This window comes from Mytilus edulis, chromosome 2 (genome assembly GCF_963676685.1).
Source record: "Mytilus edulis chromosome 2, xbMytEdul2.2, whole genome shotgun sequence".
In the NCBI taxonomy this organism is placed as follows: Eukaryota; Metazoa; Mollusca; class Bivalvia; order Mytilida; family Mytilidae; genus Mytilus; species Mytilus edulis.
The window spans coordinates 70,886,298-70,906,542 of NC_092345.1; the positions used below are offsets into that span (position 1 = coordinate 70,886,298).

Sequence of the window (20,245 nt, forward strand, 5' to 3'; positions counted from 1 at the left end):
TTTGTTTTGTGTATTATCCAAATTTAATATTTTGGAGGAATGTTGCGCTTTGAATGCTTAGTTTGTGGTAGCAACCTGCTGTAACAATATATCGTCAACGCATTTTAAGTTCACATGCAAGAAAAAGAATAAAGACCAACGCAAATGTGATATGGTTATATATTAAAATATAAAACACTAATATCTCCCAACCTCATTCTCTAAATATATCGGGTATTTAAAAGTGAAACCAAATAATAATCTATGAATGGGCAATCACGGATTACATGTAATTGGTCGATTTATGTTGGTTTCTCACAACCTCGGGCTGGAAGGACTGGTTGTGATTTTTTTTCTACTCGGGGCTTAGTGGCGGATCGGGAAGGGGGGGGGGGGGGGGGGGGGGGTGGAACTCCCCCCATTTTTGGACGATCAATGCATTTGAATGGGGACATATGTAGTTGGAACCCCCCCCCCCCCCCCCCTTTGTCCTGGGTTAGTGGAACCTCCCGTTTTTAAAATGGATGGATCCGCCCCTGGTGCTATTGTGACTCAGTTAGACATGGGCACTTGTCCATTGCTGAAGGCTGAAATTGTGTTGACCTGTACTAGATGGATTTTGATGTATGATTCTTTGGGTTGTTATCCCATTGACCTGTACGGCCGATATCTTCTTTTTTGACTGAATTTCTTAGATAGATAGATCTTTATTCTCATTAACTAAATAACATAGTTCAAAGATGAAAATATATACAATAGAACAAATTTTGCATGTGTGAAATATATATAATATCTTCTTTTTTGACTGAATTTCTTTGATCGAGATGGAAATGTATAATTATATAACAATATTTATTTTCAAATTGAATACTGAGAAAAGAAACACAACTTAAACAATTAGAAAAAGGTGAGTATCTTTTATATACATGTACTTGAATTGTTGAGTTTTCACTGTAAAACAAATGTACATGAGCTTTCTTTTAAAAGACAATCCTTTATATTTTCTAAATCTTATAAATGTACTGCTATTGTCTTCCCGTACTCTTATTTGGTGATATTTAGTCTTAACTACGAGACTTCTCTTTAGAACTTCGGCCCCGCACAGCGCAAGAGGACATTTTTTTCATTTATTATGTTAGTTTTTTCGTTTCTTTTCGTTACGTTTTCACGGTTTGGTTTTATAAGCATCGTTTTGCAATCTCCCAATCAAATACGCATTTCAAATGTTGTACATAAAATAGATAAAAATATTATATTAAAACCTCACATAAATCCATCTTTAGTGAATTTGTCTTTTTTTGAATAATTTCACTGAGGCTTTTGATCATTTATCTATGATAACACATTATGATTTTAGTAATTTGTATATGTTAACAGTTAGTTAGTTATGGGTCATTTTGAGGTGTACGTCTGCAGTTTTAATCTCAGTAAGTCTTTATAATTTTGGCACTAATTATAATCTATTCTATTACTATTATCAAAATATGTAAATCATGTTAGTGTCAATAACTATTTATGTTTGTCGAGTGTTAATCATGTTAAATATGTGTGTCCGTCAAATTCATGCCTTTTATATTGAAAAAAATAAATTATATATATACATTACCTCAGTTCTTTGACTATAGTATTATAGCAGAGACATATAATATTGTATTATATGTCTCTGATAATAGTTAGTATATATAGTCCGAGTTATAACGTATTCCTGCTTTTAGTCTACCCTACATTTTCGGATATAACATTTGTGTTTTAGGTATATCCATTTTGAACTTCCGGTTTCATTTTTTCAAGAACATTTTTACAATTTATTCATGCTGTCATAATATTGTTCAAGAGCCAACAGAATGGCTAACATATTGAATTCTGTTAGAGTTTTTGGGCGAATTTCATCATTGGATGGATTGAAGTTATTACCCGCAGCAGTCAATACCTCGGTAACTCAAAAAGCCAAGTTGCATTCTGTCAAGGACACAGTAAACCCACTTCCAGCTAGTCAATATCCACCATGGGATTATATTAATAATCCATACCGTTGGTTTCATCAGTTTTACGAACACACAACAAAAAGGTTAGATGAGAACTCTAAGATAATTATAGTTGAAGGAAATATAGGTACTGATAAGGTTAGAGTTGGAAAAAAGATTGCCGACGAATTTGGTATGCTTTTCTTACCAGATGTACCAGAAGAGGCAATTTTTGTCAATGAAAATGGATTTGATCAGAGGGAATTGAATCCTCGTCTTGGAGAGGATAGATTCTATGATTTGAAAGATCTATACACTGCTAAACGACCACAAGATATTTTAGGATTTGGAAGAACGCAACTGGAAATGTTCAAGAGACGATTTTTCAACTATAATTTAGCTCTGCGTCATCTATTAAATACAGGTAAATTAAATGTTTTTTTTGTTTTTTTTAAGCGATAATGCTAATTAGGAGTCCGGCAAATAGACCATTGCACATCAGCGAAAGGACCATTGCACTTTAGTGTGGGTGGGTCTTTTCACCACCGAACACCACAGCACACCACCAAACACCGCCGAACACCCGAAAAACCACCAACCACAAAGAAAAACTTTGATAATTATACAATAAAACGATAAAATAAATTAAATTACATATAATTTAATTAATTTTTCGATTTTTATAGGTATCCTTTTTTTGTTTCAATCGAAAATCAATATAAGAAAAAACGTCTCCGGATTCATCATGCACTTTCCGCATGTATGTTATAAAATTCAAATATATTCATAAAAAAATTAGTAATCAGTTCAAGTATCTTGGATCTCTGTTCATTGGTAAGATTTTGATATTTTTCTCATTTATTATTATTGATACAACTATTTTATATAAGAGTTGGAAGAAGAACAAATGGAAAAAAGTATATTTGAGGTGTCCATGAGGGTCATGGAGTTAAAAATAAATGGGGTGTTATAAGACTCTTCCTTTCTGTTTTCTGTAGATACTTGGACTTTTAATCTTCTGATTTGTTGAATTATTATATTTAATTCACATTGATAACGATAAAAGACAAAATAATAAACTTTTGGGGTGTTTGGTGGTGTTCGGCGGTGTGCGGTGGTGTTCGGTGGTGAAAAGACCTACCGCTTTAGTGTGACCATCATACTTGGAAGCAAGTTTACTCGTACCACGGAATACTTGTACCACGTTAACTTGTACCAAAAAAGTTAACTCGTACCAATGTAAACTTGTGCCACTGTTAACTTGTACCATTAAAAATATATTGTAAACTTAATGAAAATAACGTTAAATTATTGAATTTTATACTGGATTTTAATGAAAACTTAGACAAAAAAAAACGAATGTTTTTTTAAGCTTTATTTTTTAAACTGATCTTTCAAACTAGTTTTTATCCAGACATCCAGAAAAAAGTAAAAACATTGCTTTAAGGTTCATGTGGACCCTATGGCTAAAACGGCTGTATTTTCACCTCAAAATTTTCTCTGAGTACAGACAAACCTGTGCATCTGAAATTTGTTTAAGGCATAGCATGCCCTAGATAAATAGAATTCAAATGCATTGTATGAATTAGAAATTTCATAACTTAACTGGATTTTGCCGTTTGCTTTTTTTTGTCCCTGCAGATGATGATAAAATTAACAGACAGTTGAGTTTCCCTTGATATGGTCCACTCAGATACACAGTTAAATCACCAATTATTGCCAGGTATCTATTGTCCATCTATTGTCCATGTCAATCAATACCGCCCACTTCAATTATTACCTATGGGGAAGTTCTCAAACCTGTTTCCCAACTTAGTTTATTTTGGCATCTTCTCGAGGAATGAAAAAAAGTGCACTGCAAAATCCTGGTAAGTTTTTATTTTTCTAAAAACAAAAACATATTTGAAATTTATTTATCTAGGGCAGGCTATGCCTGAATATTTTTACAGATGCGCAGGTTTGTCTGTACTCAGAGTAAATTTTGAGGTGAAAATATGGCCATTTTAGCCATAGGGTCCACATGAGCCTTAACTGTACAATGCTGTACATGTAAATGTACATACCTTACATTGTATGTTGAATATCTATATCCAAATTTAATTTATTAAAGCGTAATCCATGATCACAAAGTGAATGCTATGTTTACAATTGTTGAAAGCCATGTGCTTTATGGCAGGAAAATTCGGGAAACCCCTTAACAGGAAACAGTTACATTTCATTGTTATTTATAGACAGTAAGAATTTCATTTTGGAAATCATTTTGATCAACTGCTAAGATTTATTCATTAAAAATTAATATTTTCTTGGGGTGAAACTGATAATACTTTAATAATCTACACCTGCCACAGTATTTTTTATCCAATAGACAAGGAACATTAGCTACAAATTGGTCATTGTACTTTCAAATTATATACATTTTACAGACTTAAGAGGTATTAGGTGAAAGTAAAGTATACATGTATATACATCATTAAACACCATTTAAATGCATTTAAATAAGTTGGTACAAGTTTGCATAATCCCCATTGGTACAAGGTTTTTTTCAGTGGTACGACTAGCGAGTTTACAATGGTACGGGATAACTATTATTCATCATACTTTAGCACCTCACAGTCCTACACAATACAATATTGTCCAGTTTAGCTCTCTCACTAGAAAAAAAAACAGCAGGGTTTTCTGAATGTGCTGAAGTCTGTCTTGGTATTAGCCTATATAGACTATCATTAGACCCATATTGTCTTGTTGATACAAATGTAAGTTATTCTGGTTTGATAACAAATTTTAATGAGGGCATTTGATATATTTTTATATTAATATGATTGATTGTCTTCGGTCACTTTTAGAATAGTAATGTAATTTCAATCATTATGTCATCAATGTTACATTACTATTCTAAATGTTATCAGACTTAACAGGCTTCATTGTTCTTGATTATATACAAACATCTACATGTATATCTTCTGATTTCTGATTTTTGTTTTTTATAAATTTAAGATTTTAAGTTTCCAAGTTTTTGTTGTTTTTTTTTCATTAAAAAAAGGGGATTTTTCAGTTTGATGTAAAAAAATAAATTTCAAAGCTTGAGCTTAACAGCCTTCATTGTTCTTGATTATATACAAACATCTACATGTATATCTTCTGATTTCAGGGCTTTCTTATAAGTCAAAACGTTTGGTCACCTGTTAAATACCATTCACTGCATTTCCTTAGAAATTGGACATTTGTTTATGAAGTTGCAGATAGTTGTTACAAATAATTTATGAATTGAAATATGTTTTCAAATTGCAATAGATTATCAAAGTATAGCGTATAAATTTCAGGACAAGGAGTTGTGATTGAGAGAAGTTACTGGAGTGATCGTTGCTTTGCTGATGCTATGTCCAAATGTGGATATTTCACCCGTGAAGGTAATTTAAGACTTTTCAGCATTGATTTCAATAATCTTTGTGATGTAGAATACATGATCAAATAAACTGTAGCATACATGTACGTAACATTCCAAACTTTCCCCTTTAGACTGCTAAATGCATTGTGAAAATGTTGTGCACATACACATGTATACAAATTCCTCATAAAGGAATAGAACAAATTTAACAAAATCATCTAAAATCGCAATTTGATATGTTTTTGTTTTCTATTTTTTCATCAGTAAATTTTAGGAGTTTCATTATGAAAAACACAGGATTTAAGGCTGTAACAAATGGCTCCCTTTTCCTTGGAATGGATAAAACTTGACAGAACTTTTGGATTTAGATACATGTACAACTAAAATCAACCACTGTAAAGGTTGTTTAAGATGTATGAACATATGCATGTTTTCATGGGACAGGTCTTATTGACACATATATCCCAGATTTGTTTTTATTCATATTCAGGTTACTCAAAAGTAAATTGCATATATACATTTGTATATAGCGAATGAAAATTCATTTGTCTTTAGATATATTTTTCATGTTTGAAACTGTTTGTATTTCACAAATTTTGAAAATATGTCAATTTTATTTTTAGGAAAAACCTATTATAATAAAGTGTATAAACAACCTCAGTATGTATGGATGCCACATGTAGTACTGTATATTGATGCCTCAGTTGATCAGTGTAAAGAACTCATTAAAAAGAGGAATAAGGTAAGTACATACATCATTGAAACTGTTATCTTAGGCCAGGATTTTTTAATTTGTTGGTTTACGGATCTGCCGACCCGATTTTGCCGATTTCCAGAATAAAAATAAAATTGACTTTTCATGCTTTTTTATTCCCGCCGACCCTAAGAAATGCATTATCCCTGAAAAATAATTAAAACAATTTTTTTTTATGAAATGAAATGCATTAATCACTAACAAAATTGATAACACTTGCTGTTGTGAAAAAATAAAACTTCCAGTTTACGTTTTTAAATATAGACAAATCAATTATCATAATAACTGACCTTGAAATGTCGTTTGCACAAATAATTCTGCGGAACGAAACTTGTGTTTAAACCCAATTAAGTTCGTTTCCCTTATTTGTCATCAGTCCGTAAGATGCATCATCTCATAGAAATCGACTTGTCCAAATGTGGATAGGTTGAAGGCATCAAGTTGAAGTATTGAATATTAACAAATCATTTGGAATTTTCTTGTTTCATAGATAATAAAAAAATTATGGTCCATTTGAATAAAAAAACAGGAATGCGAGACAACAGATTGACCCGATAATCTCGTTTTTCCAATGGACAAGTCTATTAGGTTTTTGACACGTGTGTTGAAACTTATTTTCGTACGACGTTTTTACATTTTTTTTCTTTATCAGTTTTTGTGCTTGAAGATCATTATTCACCAAGTTTTCTGGAATTGATTAAGAGCTACGCGAATCTATTTTTCTTGTTTCTGAAATGACGATTTAATTTCATCTTTGTCGGTGCACCCCCCTTTTTTTACTGTAACTTATTAGACAATGTCGTGCGATGTTTATAACAGCTGAGCAATAATATTTCATTGAACTAAAATTTAAGAAATGATGATAAAATGGCATAACAAACATGAACATGAAAGGTGAAATATATATTGATTTTGCATATTTTTCTGTTTTCAAAGATGATTTTTTTTCTTTTTTTTTCCCGACCGACCGACCCGACTTTTTCATGGGGAAAATCTGTAAACCAACAAATTAAAAAACCGTGGCCTTACAACATTAAAAATACAAGTTGGTAATCATAATGCTTTTTTTCTGATTTGCATATCCATAATAACACATTTTACTATGATCAAGAGTGAAAATAACATGAGCCACATGTAAGTACATAGACTTTATATGCCTGTTTACAGGATGTATTTTGCTAAAATTATGATATACCATTGTCGGTATGTCGTCAACATGTCTGACAATAATTTAAAAATGCTTAAGCCAACTCACATGTAACTTTGGTGCATTGTTTATATCTATTGACTTGACCTCCCTTTCTGCTTTTTATAAATCTAAGATTTTAAGTTTCTAATTTTTGGTTTTTTTTTTTCATTAAAAAAGGGGGATTTTTCAGTTTGACGTAAACAAAAAATTGCAAAGCTTGAGCATGGCATTTGTATCTTCACACACATTCTTCTTTTATTTATAAGTCTAATGATGCTTCTGTTAATATGGATATATCAGTGTATATGGTATGTATTTCAGCCAATTGAGAAGGATAGTCCACTATTGACAGACCAATATCTTCAGACTATAGAAGATACTTATAAAACAAAAGTACTTCCAAGGTTCAAGTAAGTCAAAAGATATTTAATCATTTTATTGTAGTAAAAATACCTCTGTTAATCATAAATTACACTGCACTTTTAAGTTATTCAAACATGAATTTATTGCTTCTCTGGTAAATTAGTGATGATATGAGAGGTTTAATGCCTTCATAAGGTACCCCCGATGCATCTATAGGGGGTCAGAACATGTAGATATCAAAGGGGACTATAAATCCATTATACACTTCAGCAGTAGCAAACCTAAAAACTTATAAAAGATGACCTTGAATGTTAAATTAATCACATGATAAGGACATTAATTATTCTGAAACAGGCAAGTTGAGAGTCACTCTATCCATCCCATTGTTGAATTGTCCATGAATGTTGTAAGAACAACAATTTCTTAAACATTAGACAAATTTATTGGTAAATTAATATCATTCATTAGAAACAATGTGAACAGGTACGTACATGAAGCTACAATGTAAATACCAGTATATCTTGAATGCAATAGAACTGATCGATGAACTTAAAAATTTCAATAAGACGTATGCTTGGATGCCATTGTAGTTACAAATCATTTCATTAAATATATAAATTGATGAATAATTTCTTCATTTTCTGTGCAACTAATCTGAAAATGTTGATCGAAATATCAGAATAAGAGATATTGAAGTAGACTTGTTTTAAAGGTCAGGTCATATTTGCATATGGCCATCTTTTTTCAGTAAACATTATAGGAAAAATCATATTTACAAGTATTAATATTCAGGTTTCTCTGTAAAGACCACAGAACATGTATACAATTGTCTACACAATATGTCAAGCTCAAAATTGCTAAAGTCTTGAAAAGTTGTGAATAACTTAAACAGATGCTTTAAAAAAAATCTGACATTTATACATGTGTACCAAATCACGAAAGTACATTTTTCTATTCTGTTGCTTTTATTTAAAGTCTTCATTGATTTATATATATTTTTTTCAGAATTTGGGGAGAAGTTCTTACATATGATTTAGATGAAGTGGAAAACATGGATGAAGTATGTAATGCAATGTTTATCTTACTAATACATACATGTTTTAATAATGTCCAGATTCCAGACCAAAGATTTAAAAGTTTAAATGACTACTTCTACGATGAGTTCCCAACATTTGATAGTAAGAGCAAAAAAATTGTTGCTTAGAGTTGCAATCTGCCACATTTGGTAGTAAGAAATGACCTTGGTGACTTTAATAGAGTTGCAATAATATGTCTACATGGATCTAATGTAGAGTGCCTTCTGTCAGATAACATTATAAAAATCTTCTTATTGTGTCAGTCTAGAGGAAAAAATAACTTCACTATCTTATCATCATATTTTTGTTCAGAATAAGTCTGAAACATTTCAATAATCCATCCTTTTTAGCTCACCTGGCAACAAAAAATTCCCATCCCACCTGCTGTCTTTGTTCCTTATCGTGTTCATCAAATTTTACAAATATCTTCTCTTCTGGAACTTAAATATATTACAAATATATTGAGAATTGTAGGTGTTGCTAACCAGTTTTAAGACATTTTCAAGAAGAAACCAGAAGGGTAACAAAATTTTGCAACTATTTGCTAAGAACAGATATTTCACTAGTGATGAGAAATATTTTTCTCACACTGCTGAGGAAATGTAAAAAAAGCACAAAAATTAGGGAATGGAACATTTAAAACTAATGTAATAAACAGAGAGAGAGATGATAACAAGGGAACACTCAAAAAACAAAAGTCCAAATAAAAAAAGAACAATACCATGGGCATGATGGGCAAAAATAAATACAAATGAACAAATGATAAAACATAAACATTTTTCAAACAATGGTATCTTAGTTGATAATCAGATTGAAATCGTTACAGCACATACTGTATACATTAAACTTTCATATATGCATGTAACTTTCAGATTGTGTTTGAAATGCAGAAGCTTAATCTTGAACCTCCAAATAAAATTGATAAGTTAAAATTTCTTGATTGGTATGAAGATAAAGAATGGAAATGGAACTATTTAAGACAAATGTGAGTGTTATACATATATTTATACCAGAGTTTAGTAGATGTTTCCTGTTTATTTTGTTGAGATATTGCATGGCAGATAATGAGATAAACAGTGAAATTTAATAAATAAAAAACATGTAGCAATTTTATAGGACTCAGTCCTAAAAATAAATATTCTAAATTAGAGCCAATAGGAAGAAAATAAAGATTTAAGTAGTAAAAAAATTCTAATAAGTGGCAGTTATGTAATGGTGGTTCTTTTGTAATGATCAACATGACCAGTTAATTTAATGACTTTTGTAGAAAGATATAGGCAGATGTGGTATGAGTGCCAATGCGTCAACTCTCCATCCAAGTAACAATTTATAAAAGTAAATCATTATAGTTCAAGGTACGGCCTCCAATGTTTTTTTGTGTTGTAATACATGTATGTTGTTTTGTGAAGCCTTGTTGAAACTAAAATACAGTGTAAGATAAAATAAACTAAAATACAGTGTAAGATAAAATAAACTAAAATACAGTGTAAGATAAAATAAACTAAAATACAGGGTAAGATAAAATACAGTGTAAGATAAAATAAACTAAAATACAGTGTAAGATAAAATACAGTGTACGATAAAATACAGGGTAAGATAAAATACAGTGTAAGATAAAATAAACTAAAATACAGTGTAAGATAAAATACAGTGTACGATAAAATACAGTGTAAGATAAAATAAACTAAAATACAGTGTAAGATAAAATACAGTGTACGATAAAATACAGGGTAAGATAAAATACAGTGTAAGATAAAATAAACTAAAATACAGTGTAAGATAAAATACAGTGTACGATAAAATACAGGGTAAGATAAAATACAGTGTAAGATAAAATAAACTAAAATACAGTGTAAGATAAAATACAGTGTACGATAAAATACAGTGTAAGATAAAATACAGTGAGATAAAATACAGTGTACGATAAAATACAGTGTACGATAAAATACAGTAAGATAAAATACAGTGTAAGATAAAATACAGTGAGATAAAATACAGTGTACGATAAAATACAGTGTACGATAAAATACAGTAAGATAAAATACAGTGTAAGATAAAATACAGGGTAAGATAAAATACAGTGTAAGATAAAATAAACTAAAATACAGTGTAAGATAAAATACAGTGTACGATAAAATACAGTGTAAGATAAAATATTGTAAGATAAAATAAACTAAAATACAGTGTAAGATAAAATACAGTGTACGATAAAATACAGGGTAAGATAAAATACAGTGTAAGATAAACTAAACTAAAATACAGTGTAAGATAAAATACAGTGTGCGATAAAATACAGTGTAAGATAAAATACAGTGAGATAAAATACAGTGTACGATAAAATACAGTGTAAGATAAAATACAGTAAGATAAAATACAGTGTAAGATAAAATAAACTAAAATACAGTGTAAGATAAAATACAGTGTACGATAAAATACAGTGTAAGATAAAATACAGTGAGATAAAATACAGTGTAAGATAAAATAAAGGGTAAGATAAAATACAGTGTAAGATAAAATAAACTAAAATACAGTGTAAGATAAAATACAGTGTACGATAAAATACAGTGTAAGATAAAATACAGTGCAAGATAAAATAAAGGGTAAGATAAAGTACAGTGTAAGGTAAAATAAACTAAAATACAGTGCAAGATAAAATACAGTGTACGATAAAATACAGTGTAAGATAAAATACAGTGAGATAAAATACAGTGCAAGATAAAATACAGTGTACGATAAAATACAGTGTAAGATAAAATACAGTGAGATAAAATACAGTGTAAGATAAAATAAAACTAGCTACTGTAAATTCAGAAATTATTGTGTTGTTTTTATTATTGCAAAAAAATGCGACAGGGTTATTATTGCAACAAGTCTATCTCACATTTTAAAATTTTGTTTATGAAATAATTTTTTTCTCAATATCGCAAAAATTAAAATAGCATTTTAATCTAAAGTGACATAATAGCAATTTTAACTGAACGCAATAATTTAGGTATTTCAAATAGTCTTTTCTTTTAACTCTTGATTGGTGCTACTTTTCACAAGATATATCAACTTTATTATGCGTTTAGCTTATGTGTCTTATGTTTCGTTTGTTCTCAGTATTCCTAATAATATGTTATTTTTTTCTGAAAGCTTGTTTTTTATTCTTTATAAAGGACAGCAACAGATTACGTTTACGATAGAAAGTTTTTCATGGGTATGGAGGATCCATTTTTATCCCCAGAGATCTGCATACAGGATCATGACAACTATGATCTTGTAGTGAATTGTGTAAGTACAGAATATATTAAAAGACCTTATTCTTTTAAGAATAATATGTTAGACTCCAGGTAATATGATATAGCCATAACCTTAATATCATAAATTCATACAAATCCTCTAATATAAAGGATATCTTTTCAATCAGTGTGCTTAAATCTTTAAATAAAAAACACAGAATATTTTTTTTACAGAAATTAAACAAAACTCTTGGGGCTAAACCAGTTTTAAATGGTAATATACCTACAAACAATGACGAACAAGACATGGTCTGGATAACTGGTCTTGATACAAGATACCAGATGGAGTTGAAGAAGGTTGAATTCTTGTGCAACAAGAGCAATATTGTCTTTTTTTATTATTGAATGTTTAGTCAAAGGTTGATTATCCAAACTGCAAGTGAACTAGGTCTCCTCTGTTATTTTAAATACTACATTAGAAATTGGAGAAAAAATACTGGTCTTACAATTTATAAGCTTTATCATTGCTTTTCATCTATCTGTCTGTCATTATTAGAGTGTCACTCTTTTAATAGGAATAACAGTTATTGCCATAAAACTGTTTGATCTACTAGTATTCTATAAAAAAATATATGAGTTTTATAAGATTTTGGTGTAAATCATCTTTCTTTTATATTTCAGCATCCATCAAACTACTGGGAGAAAGGATTTAGCCCAGACACAGTTGATCACATGTTTAAACGTCAAACTTTGGCTAATAACAGGTTCCAGAAAGTGACAGCATAAAATGTTAAACCAAAAAATAAAGAGGCAAATATTTGCTACAAGAATGTTACAAAATGTATTGCAAGAAAGAACAATATTGGACTAAGTGCATTTGAGTGAAATAAATATTTAATTGTTGTTAGTTTTATTTAGAAAAAAAATGTTGCCCCATTTTCCCCATGATCATTGTTAGTTCCCGATTTTTGCTAGATATCATGTCAGGTCTGATGACATATTTTAATGTGTCATAAACATGATCAGTTGACCATATCAAAATAAGGATATGTGATTACATGATTGCCTATGAAACAACTCATCAACAAAGTTCAAGTGAAGTGAATTGGATGTTAGCAATAATAGGCAACTGTACAGCCTTCAACAATGAGAAAAACCAATACCCTATAGTTGGCTATTAAAGGCCTGACATGAAAAATATATACTGATTTAATTGAGAAAACTAATGGCCTAATTTATATTTTAAAGTCAATTTAAGAAAATATATCACATACCTAATCCAATGACAATCACTGAACAACAGGCTCCTGAATGTGGTGGGGTTAAACATGTTTGAAGTAACTAACCTTTCTAACGTGGGACAGTGGTGTAACAACAAAACACTGAAATACAGGCTCCTGAATGGTGTGGGGTTAAACATGTTTGAAGTTACTAACCTCTCTAACGTGGGACAGAGGTGAAACAACAAAACACTGAACAACAGGCTCCTGAATGTAATGGGTTAAACAAGTTTGAAGGAACGAACCTACCTAAACTGGGACAGTGGTGAAACAACAAAACACTGAACAACAGGCTCCTAAATGTGGTGGGTTAAACACGTTTGAAGGAACGAACCTCCCTTAACTGGGACAGTGGTGAAACAACAAAACACTGAAATACAGGCTCCTGAATGTGGTGGGTTAAACATGTGTGAAGGAACGAACCTCCCTAAACTGGGACAGTGGTGAAACAACAAAACACTGAACAATAGGCTCCAAAATGTGGTGGGTTAAACACGTTTGAAGGAACGAACCTCCCTTAACTGGGACACTGGTGAAACAACAAAACACTGAACAACAGGCTCCTGAATGTGGTGGGTGAAACATGTTTGAAGGAACGAACCTCCCTTAACTGGGACACTGGTGAAACAACAAAACACTGAACAACAGGCTCCTGAATGTGGTGGGTGAAACATGTTTGAAGGAACGAACCTCCCTAAACTGGGACAGTGGTGTAACAACAAAACACTGAATTACAGACTCCTGAATGTGGTGGGGTTAAACATGTTTGAAGTAATTAACCTCTCTAATGTGGGACAGTGGTGTGACAACAAAACACTGAAATACAGGCTCCTAAATGTAATGGGTTAAACAAGTTTGAAGGAACGAACCTCCCTAAACTGGGACAGTGGTGAAACAACAAAACACTGAACAACAGGCTCCTAAATGTGGTGGGTTAAACACGTTTGAAGGAACGAACCTCCCTAAACTGGGACAGTGGTGTAACAACAAAATACTGAAATACAGGCTCCTGAATATGGTGGGGTTAAACATGTTTGAAGTAATTAACCTCTCTAATGTGGGACAGTGGTGTAACAACAAAACACTGAAATACAGGCTCCTAAATGTAATGGGTTAAACAAGTTTGAAGGAACGAACCTCCCTAAACTGGGACAGTGGTGAAACAACAAAACACTGAACAACAGGCTCCTAAATGTAATGGGTTAAACAAGTTTGAAGGAACGAACCTCCCTAAACTGGGACAGTGGTGTAACTCAACATAACACTGAAATACAGGCTCCTGAATGTGGTGGGTGAAACATGTTTGAAGGAACGAACCTCCCTAAACTGGGACAGTGGTGTAACAACAAAACACTGAATTACAGACTCCTGAATGTGGTGGGGTTAAACATGTTTTAAGTTACTAACCTCTCTAACGTGGGACAGAGGTGAAACAACAAAACACTGAACAACAGGCTCCTGAATGTAATGGGTTAAACAAGTTTGAAGGAACGAACCTCCCTAAACTGGGACAGTGGTGAAACAACAAAACACTGAACAACAGGCTCCTAAATGTAATGGGTTAAACAAGTTTGAAGGAACGAACCTCCCTAAACTGGGACAGTGGTGTAACTCAACAAAACACTGAAATACAGGCTCCTGAATGTGGTGGGTTAAACATGTTTGAAGGAACGAACCTTCCTAAACTGGGACAGCGGTGAAACAACAAAACACTGAACAACAGGCTCCTGAATGTGGTGGGTTAAACATGTTTGAAGGAACGAACCTCCCTAAACTGGGACAGTGGTGTAACAACAAAACACTGAAATACAGGCTCCTGAATGTGGTGGGTTAAACATGTTTGAAGGAACGAACCTCCCTAAACTGGGACAGTGGTGAAACAACAAAACACTGAACAATAGGCTCCAAAATGTGGTGGGTTAAACACGTTTGAAGGAACGAACCTCCCTTAACTGGGACACTGGTGAAACAACAAAACACTGAACAACAGGCTCCTGAATGTGGTGGGTGAAACATGTTTGAAGGAACGAACCTCCCTAAACTGGGACAGTGGTGTAACAACAAAACACTGAATTACAGACTCCTGAATGTGGTGGGGTTAAACATGTTTGAAGTAATTAACCTCTCTAATGTGGGACAGTGGTGTGACAACAAAACACTGAAATACAGGCTCCTAAATGTAATGGGTTAAACAAGTTTGAAGGAACGAACCTCCCTAAACTGGGACACTGGTGAAACAACAAAACACTGAACAACAGGCTCCTGAATGTGGTGGGTTAAACATGTTTGAAGGAACGAACCTCCCTAAACTGGGACAGTGGTGTAACAACAAAACACTGAAATACAGGCTCCTGAATGTGGTGGGTTAAACATGTTTGAAGGAACGAACCTCCCTAAACTGGGACAGTGGTGTAACAACAAAACACTGAAATACAGGCTCCTGAATGTGGTGGGTTAAACATGTTTGAAGGAACGAACCTCCCTAAACTGGGACAGTGGTGTAACAACAAAACACTGAAATACATGCTCCTGAATGTGGTGGGTTAAACATGTTTGAAGGAACGAACCTCCCTAAACTGGGACAGTGGTGTAACTCAACAAAACACTGAAATACAGGCTCCTGAATGTGGTGGGTTAAACATGTCTTAAGGAACGAACCTTCCTAAACTGGGACAGTGGTGTAACTCAACAAAACACTGAAATACAGGCACCTGAATGTGATGGGTTAAACATGTTTGAAGAAACGAACCTCCCTAAACTGGGACAGTGGTGTAACTCAACAAAACACTGAAATGCAGGCTCCTGAATGTAGTGGGTTAAACATGTTTGAAGGAACGAACCTCCCTAAACTGGGACAGTGGTGTAACAACTAAAAACTGAAATACAGGCTCCTGAATGTGATGGGTTAAATATGTTTGAAGGAACGAACCTCCCTAAACTGGGACAGTGGTGTAACAACAAAACACTGAAATACAGGCTCCTGAATGTGATGGGTTAAACATGTTTGAAGGAACGAACCTCCCTAAACTGGGACAGTGGTGTAACAACAAAACACTGAAATACAGGCTCCTGAATGTGGTGGGTTAAACATGTTTTATGGTACTAGCCTCCATAAACTGGAACAGTGGTGTAACAACAAAACACTGAAATACAGGCTCCTGAATGTGGTGGGTTAAACATGTTTGAAGTTACTAACCTCTCTAACGTGGGACAGTGGTGAAACAACAAAACACTGAACAACAGGCTCCTGAATGTAATGGGTTAAACAAGTTTGAAGGAACGAACCTCTCTAATGTGGGACAGTGGTGTAACAACAAAACACTGAAATACAGGGTCCTGAATGTGGTGGGGTTAAACAAGTTTGAAGGAACGAACCTCCCTAAACTGGGACAGTGGTGAAACAACAAAACACTGAACAACAGGCTCCTGAATGTGGTGGGTTAAACACGTTTGAAGGAACGAACCTCCCTAAACTGGGACAGTGGTGTAACAACAAAACACTGAAATACAGGCTCCTGAATGTAGTGGGGTTAAACAAGTTTGAAGGAACGAACCTCCCTAAACTGGGACAGTGGTGAAACAACAAAACACTGAACAACAGGCTCCTGAATGTGGTGGGTTAAACACGTTTGAAGGAACGAACCTCCCTAAACTGGGACAGTGGTGTAACAACAAAATACTGAAATACAAGCTCCTGAATGTGGTGGGTTAAACATGTTTGAAGGAACGAACCTTCCTAAACTGGGACAGCGGTGAAACAACAAAACACTGAACAACAGGCTCCTGAATGTGGTGGGGTTAAACATGTTTGAAGTAAATAACCTCTCTAATGTGGGACAGTGGTGTAACAACAAAACACTGAAATACAGGCTCCTGAATGTGGTGGGTTAAACAAGTTTGAAGGAACGAACCTCCCTAAACTGGGACAGTGGTGAAACAACAAAACACTGAACAACAGGCTCCTGAATGTGGTGGGTTAAACACGTTTGAAGGAACGAACCTCCCTAAACTGGGACAGTGGTGTAACAACAAAATACTGAAATACAGGCTCCTGAATATGGTGGGTTAAACATGTTTGAAGGAACGAACCTCCCTAAACTGGGACAGTGGTGTAACTCAACAAAACACTGAAATACAGGCTCCTGAATGTGGTGGGTTAAACATGTTTGAAGGAACGAACCTTCCTAAACTGGGACAGCGGTGAAACAACAAAACACTGAACAACAGGCTCCTGAATGTGGTGGGGTTAAACATGTTTGAAGTAAATAACCTCTCTAATGTGGGACAGTGGTGTAACAACAAAACACTGAAATACAGGCTCCTGAATGTGGTGGGTTAAACATGTTTAAAGGAACGAACCTTCCTAAACTGGGACAGTGGTGTAACAACAAAACACTGAAATACAGGCTCCTGAATGTGATGGGTTAAACATGTTTGAAGGAACGAACCTCCCTAAACTGGGACAGTGGTGTAACAACAAAATACTGAAATACAAGCTCCTGCATGTGGTGGGTTAAACATGTTTGAAGGAATGAACCTTCCTAAAATGGGACATTGGTGTAACAACAAAACACTGAAATACAAGCTCCTGCATGTGGTGGGTTAAACATGTTTGAAGGAACGAATCTTCCTAAAGTGGGACATTGGTGTAACAACAAAACACTGAAATACAGGCTCCTGAATGTGGTGTGTTAAACATGTTTTATGGCACTAACCTCCCTAAATTGGGACAGTGGTGTAACAACAAAACATAAGAACAAACTGTAACGTGTAACCGGGCGGGGACGTTTAGATATTTTTATCTTGGGTTCGTACCAGTTTCCTGGGATTTGAAAAGCAATTTCAAAAGTTCTAAAGTCAATAAAAAGTTTACACTACCACTAACAAATATGAAACAAATACTACATAAAACGAATTTCAACACCTATCAACCTAACCCGAACCTTTTGAATTAAAACTGTTTGAAACTATAGTCTGTAACCTAAATGTATGGAACTGGTTTGAAACCTAAATGTATGGAACGAGTCTGAAACCTAAGTGTATGAAACTGGTCAGACGGTTTGGAGCTATTGTCGGAAACCTAAATGATTGGAACTGGTCTGAAACCTAAATGTTTGGAACGGGTCAGACGGTTTAGAACTATTGTCTGAAACCTAAATGTTTGGAACTGGTCTGAAACCTTAATGTTTGGAACTGGTCTGAAACCTAAATGTTTGGAACTGGTCTGAAACCGAAATGTTTGGAACTGGGCTGAAACCTAAATGTTTGGAACTGGTCTGAAACCTAAAAGGTATAACACTTTATTTAATAAACATGTCTATAACTGTCTGAACAATAGGGCAGCACTAATGCATGGTATGTCAGCAAACACTCACTGCAATAGATTATAGTGAGAGATGTGAGACACAAAACCTTAGCACCAGCCATGTTTGGACAATCTGTACCGAACCAACAGTCTCAGCCTTTCTATATTCTGTCCGCAGGTTCCAAGCACTACACTTCACTTAAACTTAACCGACTGCCTGCTTCGAACGCGGACCTCGAAGAGAGCACCCTAGCAACAACTGTACAGGTAAAGCGTCTGATAGCAACAAAGGATAGAGGGATGATTTTTAATGCCGTTTTCAATGATAAAGAGATCAAATGGAAAATTCGAAGAGGTTTCGAAAAATATACAACTGTAGAAATATTGTAACCTTCTTAAACTGTAAATTCGTAACAAAACTATAAAAATCAGAGCTTAGCTCATCAGATCAATACAAAGCATAAAAAATGTTTAACAAAAATATGGACTAGACTTGTCAGGTATTTATACTTCTCCCTTAAAGTACTCATAATTAGAGACAGCTAGCTAGTTCAAAGCCAATAACAACTATTAGAAATAATCGCGTTTCTAAGACTTAAAACCAACTTCAAAAGCAGTTAAGAAAAGAAGGTCATACTCATTTATACAACAGGACAGTAGTAATGGTTCAAAAAGTAAAAAAATTATAACTATACTTCTTCATTCAAAATGGAATTTACCTGTGGAATAATATGAACAAAAAATTTAATGTATTTCCCTGGAAAAGAAGTAAATGAGGTTGAAACTTTCAAACAAATATATAATGATTCTATTTCCTCCACTGAATCTTGAAGATAAAATTGAGAATGGAAATGGGGAATGTGTCAAAGAGACAACAACCCGACCAAATAAAAAACAACAGCAGAGGGTCACCAACAGGTCTTCAATGTAGCGAGAAATTCCCGCACCCGGAGGCGTCCTTCAGCTGGCCCCTAAACAAATATATACTAGTCCAGTGATAATGAACGCCATACTAATTTCCAAATTGTACACAAGAAACTAAAATTAAAATAATACAAAATAACAAAGGCCAGAGGCTCCTGACTTGGGACAGGCGCAAAAATGCGGCGGGGTTAAACATGTTTGTGAGATCTCAACCCTCCCCCTATACCTCTAACCAATGTAGTAAAGTAAACGCATAACAATACGCACATTAAAATTCAGTTCAAGAGAAATCCGAGTCTGATGTCAGAAGATGTAACCAAAGAAAATAAACAAAATGACAATAATACATAAATAACAACAGACTACTAGCAGTTAACTGACATGCCAGCTCCAGACTTCAATTAAACTGACTGAAAGATTATGATTTCATCATATGAACATCAGGCACTTACCAGTGTACAAAAGATGTTGATACTTATTTTGGCTTACATCACATGTACAATGTAACGGTTGCAGTATATACAATTAAGAAGTTGTTGCATCAAAAAGCATTGCCCTCTGTACAATGTAACGGTTGTAGTATATACAATTAAGAAGTTGTTGCATCAAAAAGTATTGCACTCTTCCTTTAAGATGCTTCAGATGTAAGGTTCCATTTCTTGGTGGACGTGACTGCATATTTACACATTTTTATAGAAAATCGGACATCCAACTTCAGTAAGAGTTTTACTGATGGATGGTAAAGTTCCAGAGATTACCATATTATTACTAGACCATAGTCAACACTTAGGATATCATGAGTAAA

General features: G+C 33.7%; 1 protein-coding gene across 1 annotated transcript; it reads left to right on the forward strand.

Moving 5' to 3' along the window:
- Positions 1-1,715: 1,715 nt before the first annotated feature.
- LOC139512825 (NADH dehydrogenase [ubiquinone] 1 alpha subcomplex subunit 10, mitochondrial-like) lies at positions 1,716-12,834 on the forward strand. Its single transcript, XM_071300754.1, has 8 exons — positions 1,716-2,367; positions 5,264-5,350; positions 5,952-6,070; positions 7,593-7,681; positions 8,640-8,694; positions 9,583-9,695; positions 11,869-11,983; positions 12,613-12,834. Exons 1-8 carry the CDS (start codon positions 1,824-1,826, stop codon positions 12,715-12,717), a joined length of 1,227 nt encoding a protein of 408 aa, XP_071156855.1. The 5' UTR covers positions 1,716-1,823; the 3' UTR covers positions 12,718-12,834.
- Positions 12,835-20,245: the final 7,411 nt, after the last annotated feature.